This window comes from Betta splendens, chromosome 7 (assembly GCF_900634795.4).
Source record: "Betta splendens chromosome 7, fBetSpl5.4, whole genome shotgun sequence".
In the NCBI taxonomy this organism is placed as follows: domain Eukaryota; kingdom Metazoa; phylum Chordata; class Actinopteri; order Anabantiformes; family Osphronemidae; genus Betta; species Betta splendens.
In genome coordinates, this window is record NC_040887.2 from 6,425,834 (window position 1) to 6,447,766 (window position 21,933).

Sequence of the window (21,933 nt, forward strand, 5' to 3'; positions counted from 1 at the left end):
TATATTTGTCAAATATGCTCACTGAGTCTCTCCACAGCTGTTTAAACTATATTACTGAAACCTAAATTTGCAACGCAACGAGCATCGAACACAGACAAAACGTTTGTTATTTGTTGGCTCCTTTTGTACAGTCACCCACAAATTCTGCAGCACTCACCTACAGTGCAACCAAACAGGAAGAGCATTGCCTCAGACTTGCTTGTTTGTAGGCAGGCATGTACAGATGCTAGTGCAGCTCACAGTCAAGAATCACTTTTCCTGTTGTCAGATTTACTACAGATGTGAAATAACAAGGATCACGGCATCACAGCAATTAGAAACATTCATTGCTCACGATACAGATGCATATACTTCAGCAGCAGTCCTCCATTATCACAATGCCTTTGCTGAAATGGGAGGTGACATAGTGTTGTATTAATTGAAACACTTGCAACTACTTTGCCAGATTAATCCTTTTGTAACTAACATATTTGATGCCAAACAAAAAAATCTTGTGTCAAACACTTCAACTAGGAAGCGTAGCAGCAACACCCGTCGAGCAAGCGTCAGTCAATAGGCAGCGACGTGCAATCATTGAGTGTACTGATTCAGTGACCTGAATTCGCCGACTGATTACGACGACTTGAGCAATGGGTTGAGTTTCACTACACAAATGAAGAAACAATCTTACTAATTTATGTATGTGCAGTTTGTGAAAGTCATTACAGTAATGCCAGGCGGCTACGGTTAGATGCTCGGTGTCCTCACACTTTAAAGTCAGTTTCTAACTTTATCTCTTCTTTCCTCTGCGCAGGAGAAGCTTCTGCCCTACGAGACTATGCAGCCAACACCATGAATGAGTTTTTAGGAATGTTCGGTTATGACGACCAGCAGGTAAGGGATGAGCTGACCAAGAAGATCAGCTTTGAGAAGCTCAAAGCTGCTACCTCAGACCCCTCATCCCTCAGCAGCGAGGAGGCCTCGCGGCGCGCTCGCTTTTCCAAGTACGAAGAGTACATACGCAAGCTAAAAGCGGGCGAGACCCTCCCTTGGCCCATGCATCCTTCCCCACCCAAACCAGACGACCTCAACTCTAAACTGGCCCAAGATAAGAGCGTTGCCATGCTCCAGAGCGCTGGGTGCCTCCCGGGGGCCGAGGCGCAGATCTACCCCTCCAGCCTAGACCACAAACAGGCAGCAGGACCCCAGCTGGGCGCCTCTCAGCCATCCAACTCCTCCCACATGCAGAACATGGTGTCTCGATCCTCCAAGTACGACTTTTTCATTCAGAAGCTGAAAATGGGCGAGAGTCTCCAGCAGCAGAACGGTAACGCTTACAAGCGTCCCTCCAAGTACGACCTGGAGAACGTCAAATTTCTGCACCTCTTCAAACCTGGTGAGGGCAACTCCGACATGGGCGGCGCGATCGCCTTTAAGACGGGCAAAGTGGGCCGTCCTTCGAAGTACGACATCAGAACCATCCAGAAGCTAATGCCAGGAAATCCAGAGAGCTCCCTCATGCCCAATGTCCTCTCCACCGCGCCGGGGACCACTGGAGCTGCTGGTGTCCCCGCTGTAGGTGCACTCGGCGCCAGCATTGCTCCAGGCCTCACAATGGAGCAGACAGGACACATAGGCTTCAACACCTCTGACTACCTGAAGTCCAGCTTCTCCAAAACTGACTCCATCACCACTGGAACCGTGTCCTCTGTTAAGTAAGTAGTGTAATAAAAATATAGATTAGTAATGTTCAAGCATCCACAAAGAATATCAGAATCTACCCTTTAACACACCTGGACACCTCTTGAAAATGAGTCGCTTGGTCTGTTGTAAAGATTCCAATATAAAGTTTATTGGTGGATGGAGGAGTCTGGGCTCAGAGGCCTGTCTTCCTCACACTGATAGCCTCTCAGCGGAACGCCTTGGAGCTAATGTGGAGCTCACATACACTTAACTGCTACTGTGAGTCAGTTAGCCTAACGCAAAGGTAATTGCTACCTCCACAGCAGCCAAAAGGAATGTAGTGTGAAATAGCGCATAGCGCCCAATAGTAGCGCGACATGATGAGTTGCGAAGACACATGAAGTGTTTACTCGCTGTAGCACTCCGTGGAGACTGATTTAGCACAGTCATCGCAAAGTGACTGACTTCTTCGTTTGGCTAGGGTGTAACAACTCTCCCTTTAATTACTTTGGAGCCATGACTAACCTCCCGGCGAGTTACAGCGGCCGACGCACCACTGCCTGACGAGTGCACTTTAAAGGAGGCAAACGAGGAGTTTGGGGAAGTAGCCGGCAGCCATGTGCAATACCAGTAGGAAGGGGCTCCCAGAGTCTGTTTGATTGGTTTTGACCCCATGTCTAGTTAGTCAGGACCTATCAAAGACACTGTTCCAGAGCCCTCAGGCACCTCTCCCTCAGGCGTTAGCCTTTGTCAGGTTGGGGATCGGCGGTGTTGCGAGCTTGGCTACCTGACCCATTGTGGTGCATGTACATGGGGAAGCGAGGCGGTGCTAGGAACCAATGTCTGGCGGCACATCCTCCCCTCTGGGCCAGATTAACCTCAGGTCATCCCCCGCGTGGATCTGTTCACATGGAGCTAAATGCCACCGCTGAAAGAGAACACAGAACCGTTACTGTATTGCCACTGTCATCCAACACACAGCGCTCCTGTTAGCGCCAGTGGAATCACATGGCAGGTGACAAAAAGCCCACAACATTCCTCAGCGAGGCTCAGTAATGTGGTAAATTCCACTTGATTTCGACCGAGTTAAAACCGGCGCTAAGTTAATTAGTGTGATTCATATGCGTTCGGTGCTGCAGTGTTTTCTTAGGTCTCTATTTGAACAGAGTCCAGACTGATTGGAGACAACTTGACATCTGCATTAGAGCAAAGGCCCCAAGAGATTATCAGAAAAGACCTTTTCAGAGCCTTTCTTCCACATCCCCATTATCCAATTTTGCATACGAGCACTCACCGAAATACCCCCATAAAAGATTAATGTCCCTTTGCTCCTGCATTTTGCCTTTCATTGGTTGGGAGACCATGCATCAAAGTGTGCGCCTTCCACCCCTGATTCATACAGCGCATGAAAACGCTGTTACGCCACAAGAAAATGTATATTGATAGTCCAAAGTTTGGGAGCGGCTTGTAAGTAAATATTGTGTCAGTTTGTTTTTATTAACAACAGGCAGCCCAACCTCACCATTAATCCTGTCTCCTTTGTGTTTGCTGTTGCATTAGAAATGGCCTGCCACCAGATAAACCCGCCAGCGACGACATCAACCTCTACCAGAAATATATTGCCAGGTATGCAAATCCCTCAGCGCTACACCAATGAAAATATATACCCAAAACAGACACGGAGCTTTTTATCGACTGCCGGTGTGTTTTACTCAGTCATGTACAGTAAGTAGGTGGTAGAGAATGATCTGTGCGGCGTGAATTAATTAAGAAAGATGCCGTTTATGTCCTGCATGTATGAGAATCAAGGAGAAATGCTCTGTACAGTAGTACAGTATGAATGGAGGCTCGTAACATGAGACCTTCCATTCATGTCGTGAAAACGCAGGGAGGATATGAGCTTTGTTGATTCTTCTTTTTTTAATTTTGTCATTAATTGTTGAAAACACGAGAAAGTGACTGATCTAAAAAGTGAGTCATTCACACCAACAGAGACAAAAGCGTAAGGGGAGGGGAGGTATCTCGAATCAGTGGACACAGAACAATGTCACCCGTTCTGGATTCATTTTGTGCAGACGCTAGAAAGGTGATTATCAGTTGTTTGTTTATTCCGATTAAAAAGAAAGAAAAACAGCATTTGAAAAGCCAAAGTGGCTTTGGCGTTAATGATTACTTCTCCAAGCCATAACATGAAGGGCACAAATCAAAGCCCTGGCACTGACAGACACACACTTACACACACGTCCTCTGCTCCAGACACGCACACACACACAAAACCCCTTCCTTGGACTGATTACATTTTGCAAGAAGATTTAATTAAGGAATTTTTAATGAGGCTTCTGCTGGCACTGCCAAGAACTGTTTTGATATTTGCGCTGCATAATGCATAAAATTTGTCTAAACATCTCGGCAGTTGATGCACGGGGAGGCTGAAGATAAGCCCAGATACAGTTTCAATTTCCGTGTTGGGGTTGGAAAAAAAAAAAAAAAAAACAGAAAGGAAAGAAGAGGAGGGAGGGGAAAAATGGAAAAGAAGAGCTCATAAAAGGGGCAAATGTATCACCGAGAAGGGAGGTAGAAGCAGGGGGTGGCGGGTGTCTTTGGAGCCGGGGCTAATGAGTGCACAGTAATAAAAAAACAGGTTTGTAAACGTGTTGGTGTGTTGGGCTTTTGCCAATCCTCGTGAAAAGGGAGAAAAAAGTTCTTCATCTCACCACCGCGCTAGGGTTTGATGTTTTAAAGAGCTTCCCTGGTAGTGCGCCGTCGCAGTTTTCACTCTTTAAATGCTTTCATGCACCCGCTATTGCTCCAGCACTTTGATCTGTGTATCTGTATTGTAACTGGAGATGCGCTGCAATCTCTGTATCGTGGCGATATTAATATTTAATCTGTTGCTGAATAGCAGCGGCCCATTAGGCCCCCTGACGCGGCAAGTGGGAATTGTCCAGAGGCAAAGTGATACAGCTGGGCACCGAGCGGAGGGGTGGGCCGTGGTCCCGGGGGACCGGGGCTCTGCGTGTTCATAAGTGTAAATGCGCCAGTGCACGTATGTGTATCGGAAAATGTCGAGAACAATGGCATATGTGTTGCATGCATTCTCATATTATAGGTTCTCAGTCAGTCATCAAACCTTTCTGGAGCCCTTGAGCCTCCAGCACCGTGTCCCAGACACACACACACTCCCACAGCCAACTTAAAAAGAGTAGTGGATGTGCCGTTCAATTAGCTTAATGAACTCAGCAAAGTGATTCGTAAATGTAGCTCTGGGATAATCCTAACAAGGAAAAAACAGAAAGCGAGATGGAAAAAATATTACTTAGCCCCTTTTCCCCCTCTGCCGTGCGCTAGCAGATGGAGCTCTTGGCAGCGGCAGCACAAATGTTTATTTGTGTGTTTTCACTGGTAATTGGAGGATTTTAACAGTCATCATCGCCAGGCTTATAATCACCACAATAAAAGTGGCCGTGCACTAGCAAACAGCCTCTTTTTTTTTTTTTTAAAGCGGAGCCACAGTAAAGTCTGATTTTAGACGGCAGATGAGAGCGCGCTGTAAATGGGTTTGGGAGGAAAAAAGTGGACTGAGCTATTGTAGCATCCCAGGATAGCTGACCCCCCTCTCACACACTAAAAGGGTGGTTAACCTGAAGGACTGTGCGTTAATTTGAAGGTTTTCACAGCACTGAGAAATAAAGCAGCCCAGGGTTTGCTGATCCTTGAGTGTGTGTGTGTGTGTGTGTGTGTGTGTGTGTGTGTGTGTGTGTGTGTGTGTGTGTGTGTGTGTGTGTGTGTGTGTGTGTGTGTGTGTGTGTCAGGGGAAAGGGTTTCGGTGTAATAAGTGTCTCTTACGGCTGCTTTGGAAATAAATGGAGCTAATTTGGCTGAAATTGGTGTGACAGACGGGCAAATTGTTGCAGCGCTGTGGAAAGAAGAAGTGAGGTTGAAGGTTTGCGCCTCGTTGCTTTGAAGGTGAGACGAGCGCGGCGCCTTTCAAAAGCCCTTCACCTGTTCCATTTTCTGCCGTTCCTGGAATTTCAAATAATTTCTTCACTAATCATCCTTGATTTGCTGGTGATTAATTTCGAGTCACGCAGACGTAATGTCAGCTTTTTCCTCCCTGTGACTGTTCCCGTGTTCAGTCATGACGTCCTTCCGTTCACTGCGACGCGCGGCGGCTGAAAAGTGCACCTGCTGGAACGTTGTCCTATTCTCTGCGTTTCAGGTTCTCTGGAAGTCAACACTGCGGGCATGTGCACTGTGCTTACCAGTACAGGGAGCATTACCACTGCATGGACCCTGAGTGTAACTACCAGGTGAGCGTGAGTACTTTATCAATTTTTCAGCAACACACACATAAACATAAACCCTGCAGTTCCTCACGCGGCAGACGAGGAGGATAAAGAGGCGTCCTCCTCCAATGCAGCTTTCTCTGCTTGTAAGCAGCCACCGAGCGCTTGACTCGCATTATTTATTCAGCTAAAAGGTTAAGTTAGGTGACTTAAAGCCGAGCATCCTCTCTTTTTCCGGACACGACCAAGAGGATGCGGTGATCCCAGGATAGACAAACAGCACGATGTGTCATCTCTCATTAGCGGTCACACCCACCCAGACTCTGCGCAGATGAGAAGTTTGCCGTCTTTGGTCTGCCCAACAGGCTCGTGGGTGTTTACAGCTGGGCAGGTTCCAGGCGTCTTCCAGGCCACGCTGATCTCTGACAGTTGGCCTTTCATCTCAAGGGTTAATTGTAAATATGCCGGAAATGCGGCTCCTTTTTCATCTATGCGTTCTCTTTTCTGAAGACATCTGCCACTGACTGGAGGCCTGCCTTTAATCCCCTTTCACGTTATTAATCTTATCCTAGTCCCAGGAGTTGTCATGTATGCCACAGGAAGGGGAAGAACACAAAGCAGATCATAGTACAGGCCCCGTGTTTGCCGTAGCATATGGCCTGAGAGAGTTAGACAAACACGGGCAGATTTGTCAAAGACGTCAAAAAAAACCTTTGCTCAGCTCGAGCTGTGTGCGCCTCCCAACCTTCGCTAACAATATTCTGAATTAAGCCATCCTCAGCCGTAATCTCCTTTGTCTGCTCCTGATCAGGAGAGATTAGCACTCGATAAATATTGTTTATGTGCTGAAAAGCGTTGCATATCTAAGCTCCCATTTTCTGCATGGATCCCGCCTCGCAGGCCCGACTAGACAGCTTCTTGGAGGAATACAAAGGAAAATCATCTCGTGTCGTTATTTAGAGCGTTAGTTCAGGTTATCACGCCAATTTCCACGGTCAGCTCCACATTTCTCCGCGGCCCGTGCTGCGCTTTGGAAAGCAGCTCTCGGGATGTCAATACCCTGAAAAACACATCCAGGCAGTGATGAGCAGCCCCTTTCCAGGCGATAACTCATGAAATGTTACATGACACACACTCCTGGAATATTATCCCGCTGCCAGCCTACGGGCGATTGGCTGAGTCTTAACATTCTCCTTTCATGGGCCTGTACATGAGGGAGAGTGTGCATCTTGCCACACTAGTGAGAATCCTAAAATAAATGTAGCAAGTGGCTCCCAACCTTCATCACCACTCAACTGAAAATGAGATCTTTTTCCCAGTCAGCTCTCTCTGTGGCCTATTTTGGACAGCTTGATGGATCGAATGTACCATGACCGCAGTTCAACTTATCTTCCGGTCATGATCACCATTAGATACCATAAAGCCCAGAGCCCAGAACTGAGCTACAGTAGGGTGCTTTTTTTTCTGCAGAATGGTTGGATCTAAAGCATTCAATTCCTCAGTTAGATGAATAATCCTCATGGAGGGTTTGCTCCTACAGGAGGAAACATCTCACAAACATGCAGTGGGAAACAGGCCAAGCGCTTGGAAATGAGCAGCTGCGTGAGATCTTAGCTTTTTACTTGTGCGCGAGTGGAACATGACACAAAGCAATTACCCTACTTTGTACAGCAATTAGTTGCTTTTTAGAATGATTCTTTCTGATGTTTTTCCCTCAACTGCAGATAAATGTGAATTGAGGATCTGTCTCATTGATTCGCGCTTCTCCTGTTACAGTTTCCGTAACATCAGCTTAAGCCCAATTACAGCAGATTTGGTTGCTGCAGGTCTCTGTGGAGTGACTTTTCTCTTTTCCCGTCCTGACTCGCGGGTGCGGGAGGGATTTGTTTATTTATTTATTTATGTTGTAATTTTAGAAGGCGGCCTCTTAACATATTCACTCATCATTACAGGCGAAGTCTGCACCAAAAGCGAGTGTTAACGCTTTAATTAAAAATGAAATCATATCTCAGCAAATTAAAAGGGATTTTTTTTTTGGTTGGCTTGTTTGTTTGTTTGTTTGTTTGTCTGTTTTCTTCTTTCTGCTGTCTTCTGTTTTCCCCTGTGCATGTTTGAGAAACCATCTGCATGGAACATAATTTTTCCAGAGCCAGAAACAACAGAACTGTTATCCTGCATGTCAATTGAGTCGTCTTAATTAGAAAACACAAGATTTTGGTGGAAGGAGAAACATTTATGCGGAGGCAGGGTGTGTATAGGGAAGGTGCTGCGTTTGGTTGAGCTATGCAGAGTAAATCAATAACCACCGAACGCATCATATTTAAAGACATGCTGCGCCTCTCCATTGCAGAGTGTACCCCCCCCCTCCAAGCCATGAATTGGCTTCTGCATGTTGCAGCTGCTGCTTCTGCAGAGATAAAATGACTTGTTGCTGATTCCGTGACTGGTTTAAATAAACACCAACCTGTTGCTGTACATTTCCCTCCTCCCCTTTTCTTTTGCAGAGGTTTACCAGTAAGCAGGATGTAATCAGGCACTACAACATGCACAAGAAGCGGGACAACTCGCTGCAGCACGGATTCATGCGCTTCAGCCCTCTGGACGACTGCAGCGTCTACTACCACGGCTGCCATCTCAATGGAAAAAGTACACATTACCACTGCATGCAGGTAAACTACACACGTTCACACCTTCCCCTCCTCCTACACACACACACATACCCGCAAAAAAAAATAAAGGTGCCATCACGTACTGTACAGTACCCGTGCAAGCCGTCACGTGCACGTGATAAATGACAAACATCTATAAATACGGTCACGTACGCCATGCACGAACATTCCTCATAACCGAGGAGGCGCTTAATGTGTTAAAGATAAAGCCTCTGATATTAAAGCAGATTACACCCATTGCACTGAATCTGTCTTTGCACTGAATAAAAACGCAACCTGGCACCTGCAGAGCATCCAGACGTGCGGCGATGCCCGATATGGTAAATCAGGCCACTCGTTAAGAAGCGCGCGTCCTCGGGACGTCTGCGACTACAACTGTGAAACGGAGCCATCGTTCCCACACTTTTTCCATCTACACCAAAGTGTCTTTAAAGAGCCGTTTAGCTCAACGTGTCCTAAAGTAAATAAAAGAAAAATGAAAAGGGGCGACTACACGTGAGCCGCTCGCTCCACGCCGCCTCCGCGCTCTCTCGCTCCTTAATTGGCGTGGATAAAATCCAGTTAGGTGTTTATATAAACTACACATTTTTCATCTTTTAGTACCAAGCAGCCAGTTGAAGATTATCCCCCCCTTCTGGATTTGTTTAATTTTTTACATCTGCTTATTTTCAAAGTGTCGTGGTGCCTAGAGCCGTGTCCCTGGCACAGCGGAGGACGGCTCGAGATATATTCTTCTTTAAACCCCTCTAACGGCGTAATTGTTATTAGGACGTTTCAGCCCTTGTTTTAACAGTCCCTGAGAACCTGCAGATGTTGGCATCAGCTCCTGTGATTTAGGGGGGAAAAAAAGCAGAGTGGCATTTTTTTCATTGTTTGACTCAATATGGAGAAGTTGCCTGCTTTGTGCGGTTGAAAAGTGCCAGGGATGATATACAGTTGCTGCTTTTAATTCAAACATGAGCTGTTTTTTCCCCCTCCGCTGGCTCTCAGGGTTCCTGAGCACCAGAACATGTTAAACTAAAGACCAGGACAGTCATCTTACTCTCATCTGTTTTTCTCAGCCCCCTCCGTCTCTGAAACCTGTTCTCCGAGTTACAGTAAATCTGTGGCGACTGTGCCGTCACACTCCAAATCTGAATTTCATTTTCTAAAAGGCAGCTTTTCCAGGAAGGTACTGTAGTTTCAGCCGCCTGCTGTGACCACCGCGTTTCTCTTTCACTTTTTTTTCCCTTTCCAATTGTCACTATGACAAGATTGTTTCCAATTCTCGGGTTTCGCTTGAAACTTGCGCTGCTCTGGTGCATATTACCACAAATTGAGTTACCAACGTGAGAAAACGGCCGTCTTCCACCCATTTCTAGGGCACTAGCATTTTCTTAACCACATGTAGCTCTCTGGCTACGTAGCTTGTACACTCTATCAGATCTCCTTAAAGCACTGCGTTTCAGAAGTTGGCCTTTTTCAAACCATTCTTTCGAACTGAAACTCTCAGGTTTGCAGTGGGGCCTAGATCTTGTTCTCGATTGTCATGCTTCGTCTCTGCTGCAGGTGGGCTGTAGCAAAGTGTACACCAGCACCTCAGATGTCATGACCCACGAAAACTTCCACAAAAAGAACGCCCAGCTGATCAACGACGGCTTCCAGAGGTTCCGCGCCACCGAGGACTGCGGCACCGTCGGGTGTCAGTTCTATGGTCAGAAGACCACACACTTCCACTGCAGGTGAACAGGCCGATCATATTTAATTGAGTCACTGCTGGGTCACGTATTGTCTTTCTCCTGTGAGATGTTGGAGTCATGTGAACCCTCTCCATTAAAGCCAATCATATTTTGCTTTTCCCAGGCGTCCAGGCTGCACATTTACCTTTAAGAACAAGTGTGACATTGAGAAGCACAAGAGCTACCACATAAAGGACGACGCTTACGCCAAAGACGGCTTCAAGAAGTTCTACAAGTACGAGGAGTGCAAGTACGAGGGATGCGTGTACAGCAAAGCTACCAACCACTTCCACTGCATCCGCTCGGGCTGCGGCTTCACCTTTACCTCCACCAGCCAGATGACCTCCCACAAGCGCAAACACGAGCGCCGTCACATCCGCTCCTCGGGCGTCATGGGCCTCTCCTCCACCTTCCTCGCGCCAAAGGACGAACCGGAGGAGTCCAGCAACGATGACCTGATGGACTTCTCGGCCATCAGCAGCAAGAACTCCAGCCTGAGTGCCTCGCCGACGACCCAGCAGTCCTCCACCGTATCGCACCTGTTGGCCACGCCCACCACCGCCGTGTCCTCGTCTACAACAGGCCACGCCCTCAAGCCCACCTCCTCGCTGTCCAGCGCCGGCCAGCGCATGTCCACCTTGCTGTCCCAGGCCCTGCCCAGCAACATGCCGGTGGCCCTGGCTCTGTCCAACAACGCCCTGGCCGCCTCCAACCCCTTCTTCCCCCTCATGCCCCGGCTGCCCCTCCAGTCGGCAGCCGCCAACCTCATATCAGCTGTGTCCTCCGGCGGACACGCCATGCCCACCGACTCACTGGCCCAAGGCGGCGCGGACGGCGCCATGGCCTCAACGCCCGCCCCCTTTGCCACCTCTTCCATTATGGAGAAGATCTCCGCAAGCAAAGGCCTGATCTCACCCATGATGGCCAGACTGGCTGCTGCTGCCCTGAAGCCCACCAACAACTTAGACGCAGGTTAGATTCTACACAGATTTTTGTTTTATGTATTGGATTAATTGTCAACACAGCCATATTAATAATTTATTTCCTAATGTCCCAACTGAACCTGTTAAATTACAGGCAAACTGGCTGTGCTTGTAACTATTTTTACACCAGCCTTTGAGCTGTGTCTGTATTCCACAATGTGAACGTACACTAAAGCCACATCCTTTTTTTGTGTGTGTGGGTCTGCGATGGAGTGCACTCAGAGGTCAGTTCTCTCACTATCCCACGGTGGAGGTGAAGGCAGAAAAACTGCTGCTTTCAGGCTTAAAGGGACAAACCGGAGGCCCGGTCCTGTGCTCCGGGCTTGTTATTGTGTTGATCGTTCGTTAGATACCCACAATCCATTTGGAGATAAATGCGCTGACAGGGGAGAGTACAGCCTGTAAAAGTCTCTTATGATGTTCAGAGTGGGGGCTCCTGGGGCTTGTGTCGAACATGTTTCCTCATCATTGGCCTCTTATCTGTGTCTGCGCCCGTTCCAAGCAAATGGAGGTGGAATGAAATTAAGTTCAGAAATTGCAAGAACAAAAAAAAATGTTTTTTTGTATCCTCTATGCAAACTGATAAAAAAAAAACAGAAATCGCTCAGGCAGAAATGACTCAATGTACCAGAGCTGTGAAAGAAGCTTTTTTCCACTGATACAACAACACAGACACACTTGCATGCATCAGCAAAGACACACTTTCAGAATTTTTAGAAAGCCTCTGTTCCCACTAAAACCTGTCAATATCTACTTAGCATAAACACAATCCACATAAATGTTGGAGGTAATTGCCTTGTCTAGGTTTATCATATTGCTCTAAACAAAGCTTCTGAAAAATGAAAATGAAGTTAAAGTATTAAATTGATAATGCACCATGGAGCACAGCCTTGCATGCAGTAGCAGCGGGGCCTCCTGTGCCGAGCCGGAGCAGGTGGGCTACAGTACGTGTTGTAAATGGGGCTGTGAGGGGGAACATCTCCGGATGTGGGGACTGGGAAGGATTACAATTCCTGCTGGTGTTCCCGGAGCAGGACGGGCCCTGGGAGAGCGCCGGGGCAGCTGCTCCGGGGACTGGGCCGAGCCCAGGCTGTCAGGCTGCGCTCCACCTCTGGGCTTCCAGCAGGTAGCGTGAACGCTGGGGGGGGGGGGCCTCCACAGATGGAGCGCCCGAGAGCCACCCCTCTGCTCGACTCACCGACGGCTGCTGGCGTTGAACCTAGTTCTCCTATCTCAGACGCGTTTTATCGTAAAGCTTGGGTTGCAGATGCAGGATGGAGGGGTAGCTGCGGTTTTGTTTCTCATATTTGCTCAAAAAAATGTGTGAACAGGACATTTGGGGCTAAAAAGTTGAGGAAGTGGTTTGTGCTTCTCTGTCAAAAAGGTGTGAGAAAAGTCACTGTGTTTGTGGCTATTTTACACAGTGTTTATTTTTTCATGAGGTTGTGAAACTCCGCTTCTATTGCGGTGAAATGCGCATTTTTCCTGTTTCTGCTTTCTGTATTTTTTTTCTATTAATGTTTCACACTAATTTGCCGCTAAGTGTTTTTTTTTTCTCCCAGAGATTCAAGCATCTGAAGGGTTTACTAATTAGGCACACTGTACAAATGATCTTCCACAGCTCTGTATCTTATCCGGAGTAATTACATGCTGGCGCATTATTCCTGGATAATTTCCAGAAAAAAGCTGCTTTGAGTCAAACTCATTTGTTTTCCCTCGTCGGGAAGTGAATAGAAAAAAAAAAACTTCACAGCGAGCAACACGGTGACCTTTGTGCTTTAAACCAGCTACAGAACACCACCTTCACCTGATACAGTGGAGGAATGCTTGGCTGTGCTCCGTGATCATGTGTAGATCGTATAGTGAGTGGCTGCTTTCATATAATGTGCTCTCATTTAGTCCGAGGCTTGACGTGATCGTCAGTGACAAGGCAGGATCTGTCTGCTAGTTAATTTTGGGTGTACTCCTCTATCAGGTTGGGGGAGGGAAGGAGCCCTGAATGAGACTTCGTAAGCACACAATGACCTCAAATCAGACGCAGAATAGTGAGTGGTGTTTTCCTTTGGCCCCACCCTGCCCCACCCTCAGCCCCTCCAACCTTCGCCATTGTCAGACTCAACTGACACTGACACTTCCCCATCTCCTAGCTTTCAGCTGACAAGGCCCAAGACTTGCATTTCCACTCGTATTCTGCCTGATATGTCTCTGGGTCATCTTGTGGCGGGGGGGTCGGGTGGGGGTGGGGTTGGGGGGGCTGACTGGTCGGTTTCCCCCTTACGTAGGCCGGTCTTGTTTTCTTCCCAGCAAGAAAGAGGCGAGGCGCCTCACCAGGCCGAGGGCCAAGGGCACACACTTGGTTGCCCATGACCTTGCCTGTCACTATCCCTCAGCACCAGCCGCGGCTCCTGAACAACAGATTCCTCACCGAACCGGTCGCAGCCGCCGGTGCTCTCCGGTCCCGCGGCCCATCTGAGGCTGCGTTTGGACCGTCTGTCTCGCATTAAAAATCAAAAATGAAGTAAAGTGAAATGCCCTGCTGTCTGTGAATAGCCCCGGGGCGAGTTAATATTTCAGTCCCTCTGGGATCTGGGGGGGGGGGGGGGGGGGGGGGGGGGGGGGGGGCAGAATTCACCTTCCTGTCAGCATTCTTACCACACGTTGTTCCCTGGTCTTTATTTATTTCCTCCTGTCCTCGCTCGCAGCGTCCACTGAATACCTATTTGGAGGAAAATGTGATTGAGAGGTCACGCTATTTGAACCAATCTGATTGGCTGTCAGCTCCAATCTGACCGACATAGCGCCCCTGTTCCTTGTGGGTACGTTCAGTGGCATCGGCTGCTGTCCGTTGTCAGGCCAACGAGGACCCTGGGAAGGTGGGGAGGGAGGGGGTGGCCAATCTGAGACTGCCACTTTCCGTCAGCATTAGCATCTCACTTAATGACCAGTTAAGAGGCAGCCTGGCAAATGAGTTGTGACAAGTGCTTCAGAAAAAGGAGTCTTTTTCCCTCATATCTCCCGCCTCTCAATCACCATTTAAAAGGCTTGACGGCCTGACATAATTTCGCAATAATTATCACTCTGAGTATTCTTTTCGGGCCGGGACAGAAGTCAGATTGGATCTCATCACAGGATAATAATGCTGACCAACAATAACTTTGTTGTCTCCTCAGGGACCGGGCAGGCGGCTGCAGCCAGCCAGTTCAATCTGGTCCAAGTGAAGCAGGAGCCGGTGGACGGCAGCTCGCAGGACTCCACGCAGGAGCACAGCCTGGACCTGAGCAAGAAGGAGCAGAGGTACACGGACGCAGCCCATCCAGCCTCTGCAGGGTTCTATTCACAATTAGCTCTTCAGAAAATCCTCATTTACATACATGTTGTAAAACCCTCAACATATTTCTCCTTCCGTGTGTGAGATTCATGTTTTTCATGATTTTCATTCACGTCCCGACTCGCACTACATCTTATTTCTTAAGAAGACAGCATTTTCCCCCTTCATTATACTGTACAGGCATACCTTGTGAGATAAATAGTAATATTTACTGTTCTCATGCAAATCTTGACTAAACATTGTTCATTTTCCTTGTTCCAGTAATGAATCAAACGGACACCCTGTACCAGGGAATACATCTCTTTTATCCTCGCTTATGAATAAGGTAAGATCCATCCATCAAACGCCTTTCATCCCGAGACAAATTAGTGGGACACGCAGGGGCCTGTTTGTTTTTTAATGTTTCACCGCTAATAAGATGAGTTTGTATCATTTAAATTTTCCAGCCATTTTTCATACAGTGTAATTTTCACTGCACCTTTCACAAATTAATATAATGAAGCAGTAGCTGGGTGCCATGCCAGATATATAGAGATGTTTGTTTTTTGATGAGCTGTTTTGAACTCGCCGTCCATTTTTTCTCCTTTATACTTTTTCTTCCGCCGCCCGGCTCCACGTTTATTTATAGAGTTATTATAAATTATTTGATTAAAAAGTCACAGGAGAGAAAAACAGGAAGGCGACGCTCTCATTTTTTACAAAGCCTAAATGTTCCTGTATGGAAATTTAAACGTGTCATTTTTTTTGTTGTGCAGATTAAAATGGACATTGTCCTAATCGTACATCTTCTGACTGGTGCGAACTGTGACAGGAGGCCTCCAGTATATTTATGATGTAATGACAGATCAGCCCCCCCGCGCGTCTTTGTCTACCTCAGCTTAACTCTCACCACAGCATCCGTTAAAGCAGGAGGACTCTGAAGACTCGCAGCTCGACGGGCGCTGACGGTGTTTGTGTTTGTGTTCAGATGTCACAGGTGAACCCCGCCGTCTTCAACGCCTTGAACCTGAAGACGGAGCTGGACGCGGGCCAGGGCAGCGACACCTCGGAGGCCGCCCAGTATCTGAGCAGAGTCCTGAAGAGGCCGGAAAAACCCAGCGAGATCTGGAGGACGTACCTCCGCAGGTATGAACGGGGACGTGTCGATCCACTTACGGCAGCGTTATGGAGCCACTCATTCCGAAATCGCTCTGCGTTTGCAGGGATTTTATCTAAAAGGCTTTTTGATTACTCCTCCGCTCATACTGTATCGCTGGAAACCCCCTGAAGAAACCATGTGAAACAATCTGGTCATGCAGGGATGAGAAATGACAGTGGATGTATAAGCGTTTACAGTCAGAAGGGATGTTGGCTGTTTAGACAAACGCCTTGTGTTTCTCTGTAGGTTCGACACGGACGACTTCTGTGAGGCTCAGTGTGACTTCCTTCAGAAGGTCCACTTCCACTGCCTGGTGGAGGACTGCGGAGCCCTCTTCAGCACCGTGGACGGGGCCATAAAACACGCTACGTGAGTTTCACACCGCGCCGCCGTCACACAATTAGCTTCCGCGCTCGAGGTTAACCGATGGACGTGACCCTGTTTAGCTTCCACCTCCGAGCCACCATCAAAGTGAAACCCGAGGCCCAGTTCGGCGAGGGCAAGGACGCGGGGGAGGGCACGCTGCTGCAGCCCGCCGCCCCGGTCACCGTGGCCAGCAGCCCCTCCATGGACGTGGCGCACCTCACTTCCTCCGGCGGCTACAGCTCGCCTCCGCGCTCGCTGCTGGCCTGGAAGCAGCTGACGGGCAGCATCGCCCAGATGCCGGCCTCCATGCCCAACCTGCCCACCAACTCCCCTCTGGCCACCACCTCTCTGGAAAACGCTAAGCCCCAGGTCAAACCGGGCTTCCTGCAGTTCCAGGAGAAGTATGAGGAATTCCTTGCTGCACAGTTAGCATAGCTTGTGCTTCTCCCACTTGTTGCCAGGTGTTAATGAAAACTATCTGTTTTAACTTTGTTGTTCATTCAGTGATCCCTGTTTGGCCACTGACTGCAAGTACTCAAACAAGTTCCACTTCCACTGCTTGTTTGGGAACTGCAAGTACGTGTGCAAGACCTCTGGCAAGGCCGAGTCCCACTGCTTGGACCACATCAACCCCAACAACAACCTGGTCAACGTCCGCGACCAGTTTTCCTACTACTCCCTCCAGTGTCTCTGTCCCAACCAGGTGAGTGTGTCTCCGTAACTGAATCACCTACTGTCATCCCCCAGAGTTTCCTAAGCATGAAGTATGCTATCTATTAGAGCAGTATTTGAGGTTATTTGACTCAAGGCTTTCACAACCGCTGCTCTCTGTCTTCCATCTCTGCTGAAAAAGACAGTCGACTCACCCCAGTAATGCCTGTTTATATGTCAATGATGTCATTTTGACTGCCGCATTCTCCTCTCAGAAAAGGCCAATTTAGCTGATATTACCCAATAAATCATTGTCACTCGCACAGTAAACAAGGCTGTCTGGAATAGGGCAAAAATCAGGGGAATGCTTCGCAAATGAAACCTAAATGGCAGCCCCTGCCTGCTCTCATGAGCCCGTATTTGGAAAACCGTTTAAATGAATTCATTAATGTGTCGAAAATCACCCCCTCACAAAGAGCCCCCAACCCCCCCCCACCACTCCTCCTCTCCCCCTCCCCTTAGTCTCCATCTCCTGAACTGACGAGATCTTATTTGGCCCAGTCCTTTGGGATGTGGGCCTCACAAACAGATGGTGGTGTACAGACATGTTAGGGAGGAGGGGTGCGTGTGGGAAGCCGGGGGAGAATGCACTACTGCAGGATGACCACAAAGGGAAACAGCGTGATGTGTCCGAACGGTGCGCGGATAACACCGATAACATTAATAAACCCTCTCATGCCTGAACCCCGCGCCGCATCGTCTCGCTAAGCTAACCGCGTGTTCCCACTGCAGCAGTGCGAGTTCCGAATGAGGGGCCACTACCACTGCCTGCGGCCCGGCTGCTTCTTCGTCACCAACATCACCACCAAGCTGCCGTGGCACATCAAGAAGCACGAGAAGGCCGAGCGCCGCGCCGCCAACGGCTTCAAGTACTTCACCAAGCGGGAGGAGTGCGGGAGGCTGGGTAAGAAACGGCTTTGATTTCTCCGCGCCTTCTCGTCCCCGACGCCGCCTCACGAGCCCCAGGTGGCAGCGAAAACGCTCCAGTCTCTGATAATAATTTGCCAGGAGAGGCGCGAGGACTAAAGGTGTTGAATGGAACGACGTAGCTCGGTTTGTCTGAGACCTGGCGTTGGCAAAAACACAGGCAGAACCCGCGCGTGCCACTGGTTTAAGAGGAACGGGACGCGTCCGCCTCGCAGCTCCTGCTGCCGCGCCGCTGCACGTTTTGCATATTCACAATGGCACCTCAAGTCCCAGAGGTGGCTCTGCCTGTGCTGCGTGAGCAGCAGCGTCGAAGGGGGCACTCACATCCAGGTTGTTTTCTTCTTCCTTTTGCCCCTGTCAGAAATGAGCAATTAGGTTTGTGTTTGTTAATTATCCGGCTTGTCTGGTTTAGCCTGTTTGTGTTGTGAAGCTGCGCCTCACAGCCACCGTTGCCATCGCACAGAAATGAATTAAAAGTGATCTGTTTTTTTTTTTTTGTTTTTTTTTTCCAGGCAGTTACACAAGCTTTTCAGAACGCAGAGACAAAGCAAACAAAAACGGGCCCTAAACAGCTGTTTTTCGTCCCCAGCCTGATCTGCCAGCGGCATTGTTCAGGCTGGGGGGGTGGGGTGGGGGGCAGAGAGGATTACCATCGCTAGCACTCCTGTCATAAAGAATTGATGGCTTGCCAGTATCCATGGCAGCAGCAGTAAACTGAACACCGCTGCTGATGTTACCTGGCTCGCGCCTCACAAAGGGCCCTCCGTGTCACGGGGGTTACTGCTATTTGCTCAACTTTGCGCGTCTGAAGCGTTGTGTGCACAAGGCATTCGCCGCCGCCGCCGTGTTGTGCTCTCAGACGGGCTGCCATGGTTACTGACACGCCAGCACCTGCCCAGCATGTTACTCTTTCAATTATTTCTGCCTGCTTTTATATAATGGTATTTGATTAACAGACACAAAACGGCACATTCATTTAATTTGAAATCATAAAGCAATTAGAGCTCGTCCGGTTAAAACACGGGAAAAGAGCAGAGGAGTAGGAAGCAGACGGCGGCGCAGAGGAGAACAAAAGGAAAAATGACAATAGAGATACTTTGAAAAATGAATTTAATATGGTAATAATTGTATATTTACTTTGGTTTGCAGGGGTGTGTGCATTATTGGCCCACAGAAAATGAGAATTTATTTATGTAAATTCCTAATTGAATAAAGCATGTCAGTGTAATAAAAGAGCTCCACAGGTTTAGTGCACAGAAGCCTTGACTTGCTCAGTGTGACACTGGAGTGATCTAATATTCCTCCTACATGTACACTCTGAAACACTTTGAAACCCGATCCCTCTTTTGTCGGAGCCATATCATGAAATTAAAAAAACCTAAAAATATTTCACTTTGTGTTTGATCTAATCATAACACCAGCGCGCAGATAATATTGCGCCGAGCGCCGCCGTTCTCCGTTCTGCGGCGCCTCGCCACCAACCAAAGACAAATTAATCTGCAAACGGAGAGTTTTTAGCTGGAGTTTGTGCCCGTCTTCTCCGCAGGCTGCAAGTACAACCAGGTCAACAGCCACTTTCACTGCATCCGCGAGGGCTGCCAGTTCTCCTTCCTGCTCAAGCACCAGATGACCTCGCACGCACGCAAGCACATGAGGCGGATGCTGGGGAAGAACTTCGACAGAGTCCCGTCCCAGGTACCGGCGCCGCGACCGCTGGGTTCTAAGGGTTCCTACCTGGAAACACGTGTGTTCCCTTCTGTAAATCAAACGAGCTCCGTTTGCGTGGACACGTCTACGTGTCGTCTGGATGCAGCTCGTTTTTTTAATGGTACTTCTTGTTCTATGAGTCAGATTCTGGGAAAAGAGCAACAAGTTCATTCGTGTTTTGCAGAAAAGTGAGCGCTGCTCTGATCCTGTCATACGAGTCAACGACGGATCAGTCGTGGCGCTCTCTTTTGACGGACCTTTCACTGTGGCGTGTGCTTGATTTCTTAGCGAAACTCTGCGGCACATCCTGCGCCCTAAATGGATTTAAATATGTGGCTTTTCTCGTTCCGTTTGTTTTAAACCCTCAGATACATAACGACAGAATTAAAAGGTTCTTTCTTTCAAAAATACTTTTGTTTTGAGACATTCTTGGGTGGAAGCCAGGAGCCAACACCTGCGTGACACATTCAGACGGTTTATTCCAAATGTGGCTTTTTGCTGACTCGGCAGGTGATGCCTCTGGGTCAGAGGGCGGACGAGCTGCAGCGGGCGTCCGGCCTGGGGTCCGGCTCGGCGCCGGCCCAGCCCGGCCTCGGGCCCGGCTTCTCCTCGGCCTTGATGGACGAGACCGACGACTACATGGACTACATGGGAGGGGGCGGCAGCCCCTTGGGCCTGTCCTCGGAGTCCTCCAACCAGGACCGGAGCTGCACCAGCACACCTGTGGGCCACGACGGCTCTCCAGCAGGTGAGGACGCGCGGCCAAAGAGGAGCCGAGTGCAAACGGCCGACGCAGCTCTTGCGCAAAGCATCAGCTTCACATCGCGCTTCTGATGATTTAGTAGCTCGACATAAATCAGTAACATAATGACACATCAGTCACGTTATATGAGGTTGATGACAATGCTGTATTCTTTTGTTCTGATTCATGGACGGGATCCTTTGCAGTTTGCCTGGTCATCCTCATAAAACATCCATTTTGTACATCAGTGGTTTGAGTTATTGCACCGTACGTAGCTTATTGCATTTTCCTTTGGCCAGAGATCATCCCTGTGGCTTTGTGTCTACTTTAGCACTTTTAGCGCGTTGCACTGGGAGGAGAGGAGCAAAACAGGCTCTTTCTCCTCAAACTGACTGAATAAATTGATTCTACTCTGCTTTGTTCGCCTGCGATGTTCACATTTCTCCACGTGTTGCCAGTTGTATCCACTATTCTCATCATTGTTGTTTTGGTTGGTGTTTGGGTTACTTGTCTCGAATGGGCCTCATTTTGTTCATTCTCTTATCTTTTATCTTTCCCTTTTTACCTCCCATCCCTTGGTGTGCGTGTGTGTGTTTCTGTGTGTGTGTGTGTGTGATTCGGCCCTTGTCGTCTGTGTTTCCCCCTCTTGTCTGTCCTCCACCTTCTATGGTCAACCTGTCTCTCTAGGACAAGGCTGCCCCGCCACCACCTCTGCTCCTACCACCCTCGCTGACACTAGCGCTACCCAAAACGCACCTCCTTCTTCCTCCTCTCCACCACCACTACCACCACCGCCTCCTCCTCCCTCCTCCGCTCCTCAGCCCGGCATCCAGTGCCAGGCCCCATCCCTCTCTCCCGCCCTCCTCCGACCTCCTCTCCCCTCACTCCCATACCTCCTCTCTCCATCCTGTCTGTCATACTCTCTGCTCAGCGCCTCTCTGGGAGCCACTCGGAGTGTTGTCATGCCAACCAACACACCAGCTTTCAGCCCCATCATTGCCACTCCGTCTCCGGTTAAAAATGACGTCCCTATAGTGCAGGATGCTGCAGGTACTTACCCCCCGTGCAAACCAACACTGCAGCTGTCACTCTCAGTCGAGTCCTGTGCAGCCTTTTACTGTGTAATCAAGTTTTCTGTACAGTTTTGGTAGGAAGATTTAAAGTAAAAAGATTTCCAGCATGCATAACGACAACATTTTAAAGGCATGATGAATTGAACATGCTTACTGAGTGGGTAACTTGACTTCACTTACACCTTTCTGTGCTTTCACCTTTACTGTTACTAGTATTTAGGGATGAAGCAGTAAATTTGGCACTGAGTACGAAGCCTGGGCCTTGTTTAGCTTCCATTAACAAGGCTGCATCAGCAGCCTTTCATTTTAATCACGCCTTAAGTTTTATCGAGGCCCACTGCTTCTTGTCTTGCAGAACAGGGCTCACATCATTAGCATTGACCCCAGGGTGTTGCAAAAGGTGGGTGCCCCTCATAAAACAACATGGAGATAAGAGGGTCGGTTAAGACCCAAAGCTCCGCCTCTGTTTGGAGGCTGGAGACACCCTGTAAAAGTGTCATGTTGCAGAGACAGTCTATCATCTCCTCCCTCCTTTAATCATTCTGGGAATTAAGAATAAAAATTTGTGGCTCTCTGTGCTTATTCAGCTGTGAACCACTTCTGGCTGAGTAAGGCCACACATT

The 21,933-nt window shown here is 48.7% G+C and overlaps 1 protein-coding gene across 5 annotated transcripts in view; it reads left to right on the forward strand.

Annotated features, from left to right (window-relative positions):
* Positions 1–21,933, forward strand: part of casz1 (castor zinc finger 1) — a 70,318-nt gene that overhangs the window by 44,708 nt on the left and 3,677 nt on the right. For 2 of the 5 annotated variants that reach the window (XM_029155184.3, XM_029155182.3), the window contains exons 3-18: positions 794–1,694; positions 3,223–3,288; positions 5,882–5,978; positions 8,453–8,617; positions 10,166–10,338; positions 10,460–11,307; positions 14,489–14,612; positions 14,908–14,971; positions 15,614–15,771; positions 16,031–16,153; positions 16,231–16,551; positions 16,655–16,853; positions 17,594–17,765; positions 19,335–19,483; positions 20,006–20,243; positions 20,925–21,287. In XM_029155184.3, coding sequence (XP_029011017.1) covers positions 794–1,694; positions 3,223–3,288; positions 5,882–5,978; positions 8,453–8,617; positions 10,166–10,338; positions 10,460–11,307; positions 14,489–14,612; positions 14,908–14,971; positions 15,614–15,771; positions 16,031–16,153; positions 16,231–16,551; positions 16,655–16,853; positions 17,594–17,765; positions 19,335–19,483; positions 20,006–20,243; positions 20,925–21,287 — 4,161 coding nt within the window. The remainder of the gene's footprint in view (positions 1–793; positions 1,695–3,222; positions 3,289–5,881; positions 5,979–8,452; positions 8,618–10,165; positions 10,339–10,459; positions 11,308–14,488; positions 14,613–14,907; positions 14,972–15,613; positions 15,772–16,030; positions 16,154–16,230; positions 16,552–16,654; positions 16,854–17,593; positions 17,766–19,334; positions 19,484–20,005; positions 20,244–20,924; positions 21,288–21,933) is intronic. The other 3 variants (XM_029155183.3, XM_029155187.3, XM_055510526.1) reach the window with 3 other exon arrangements.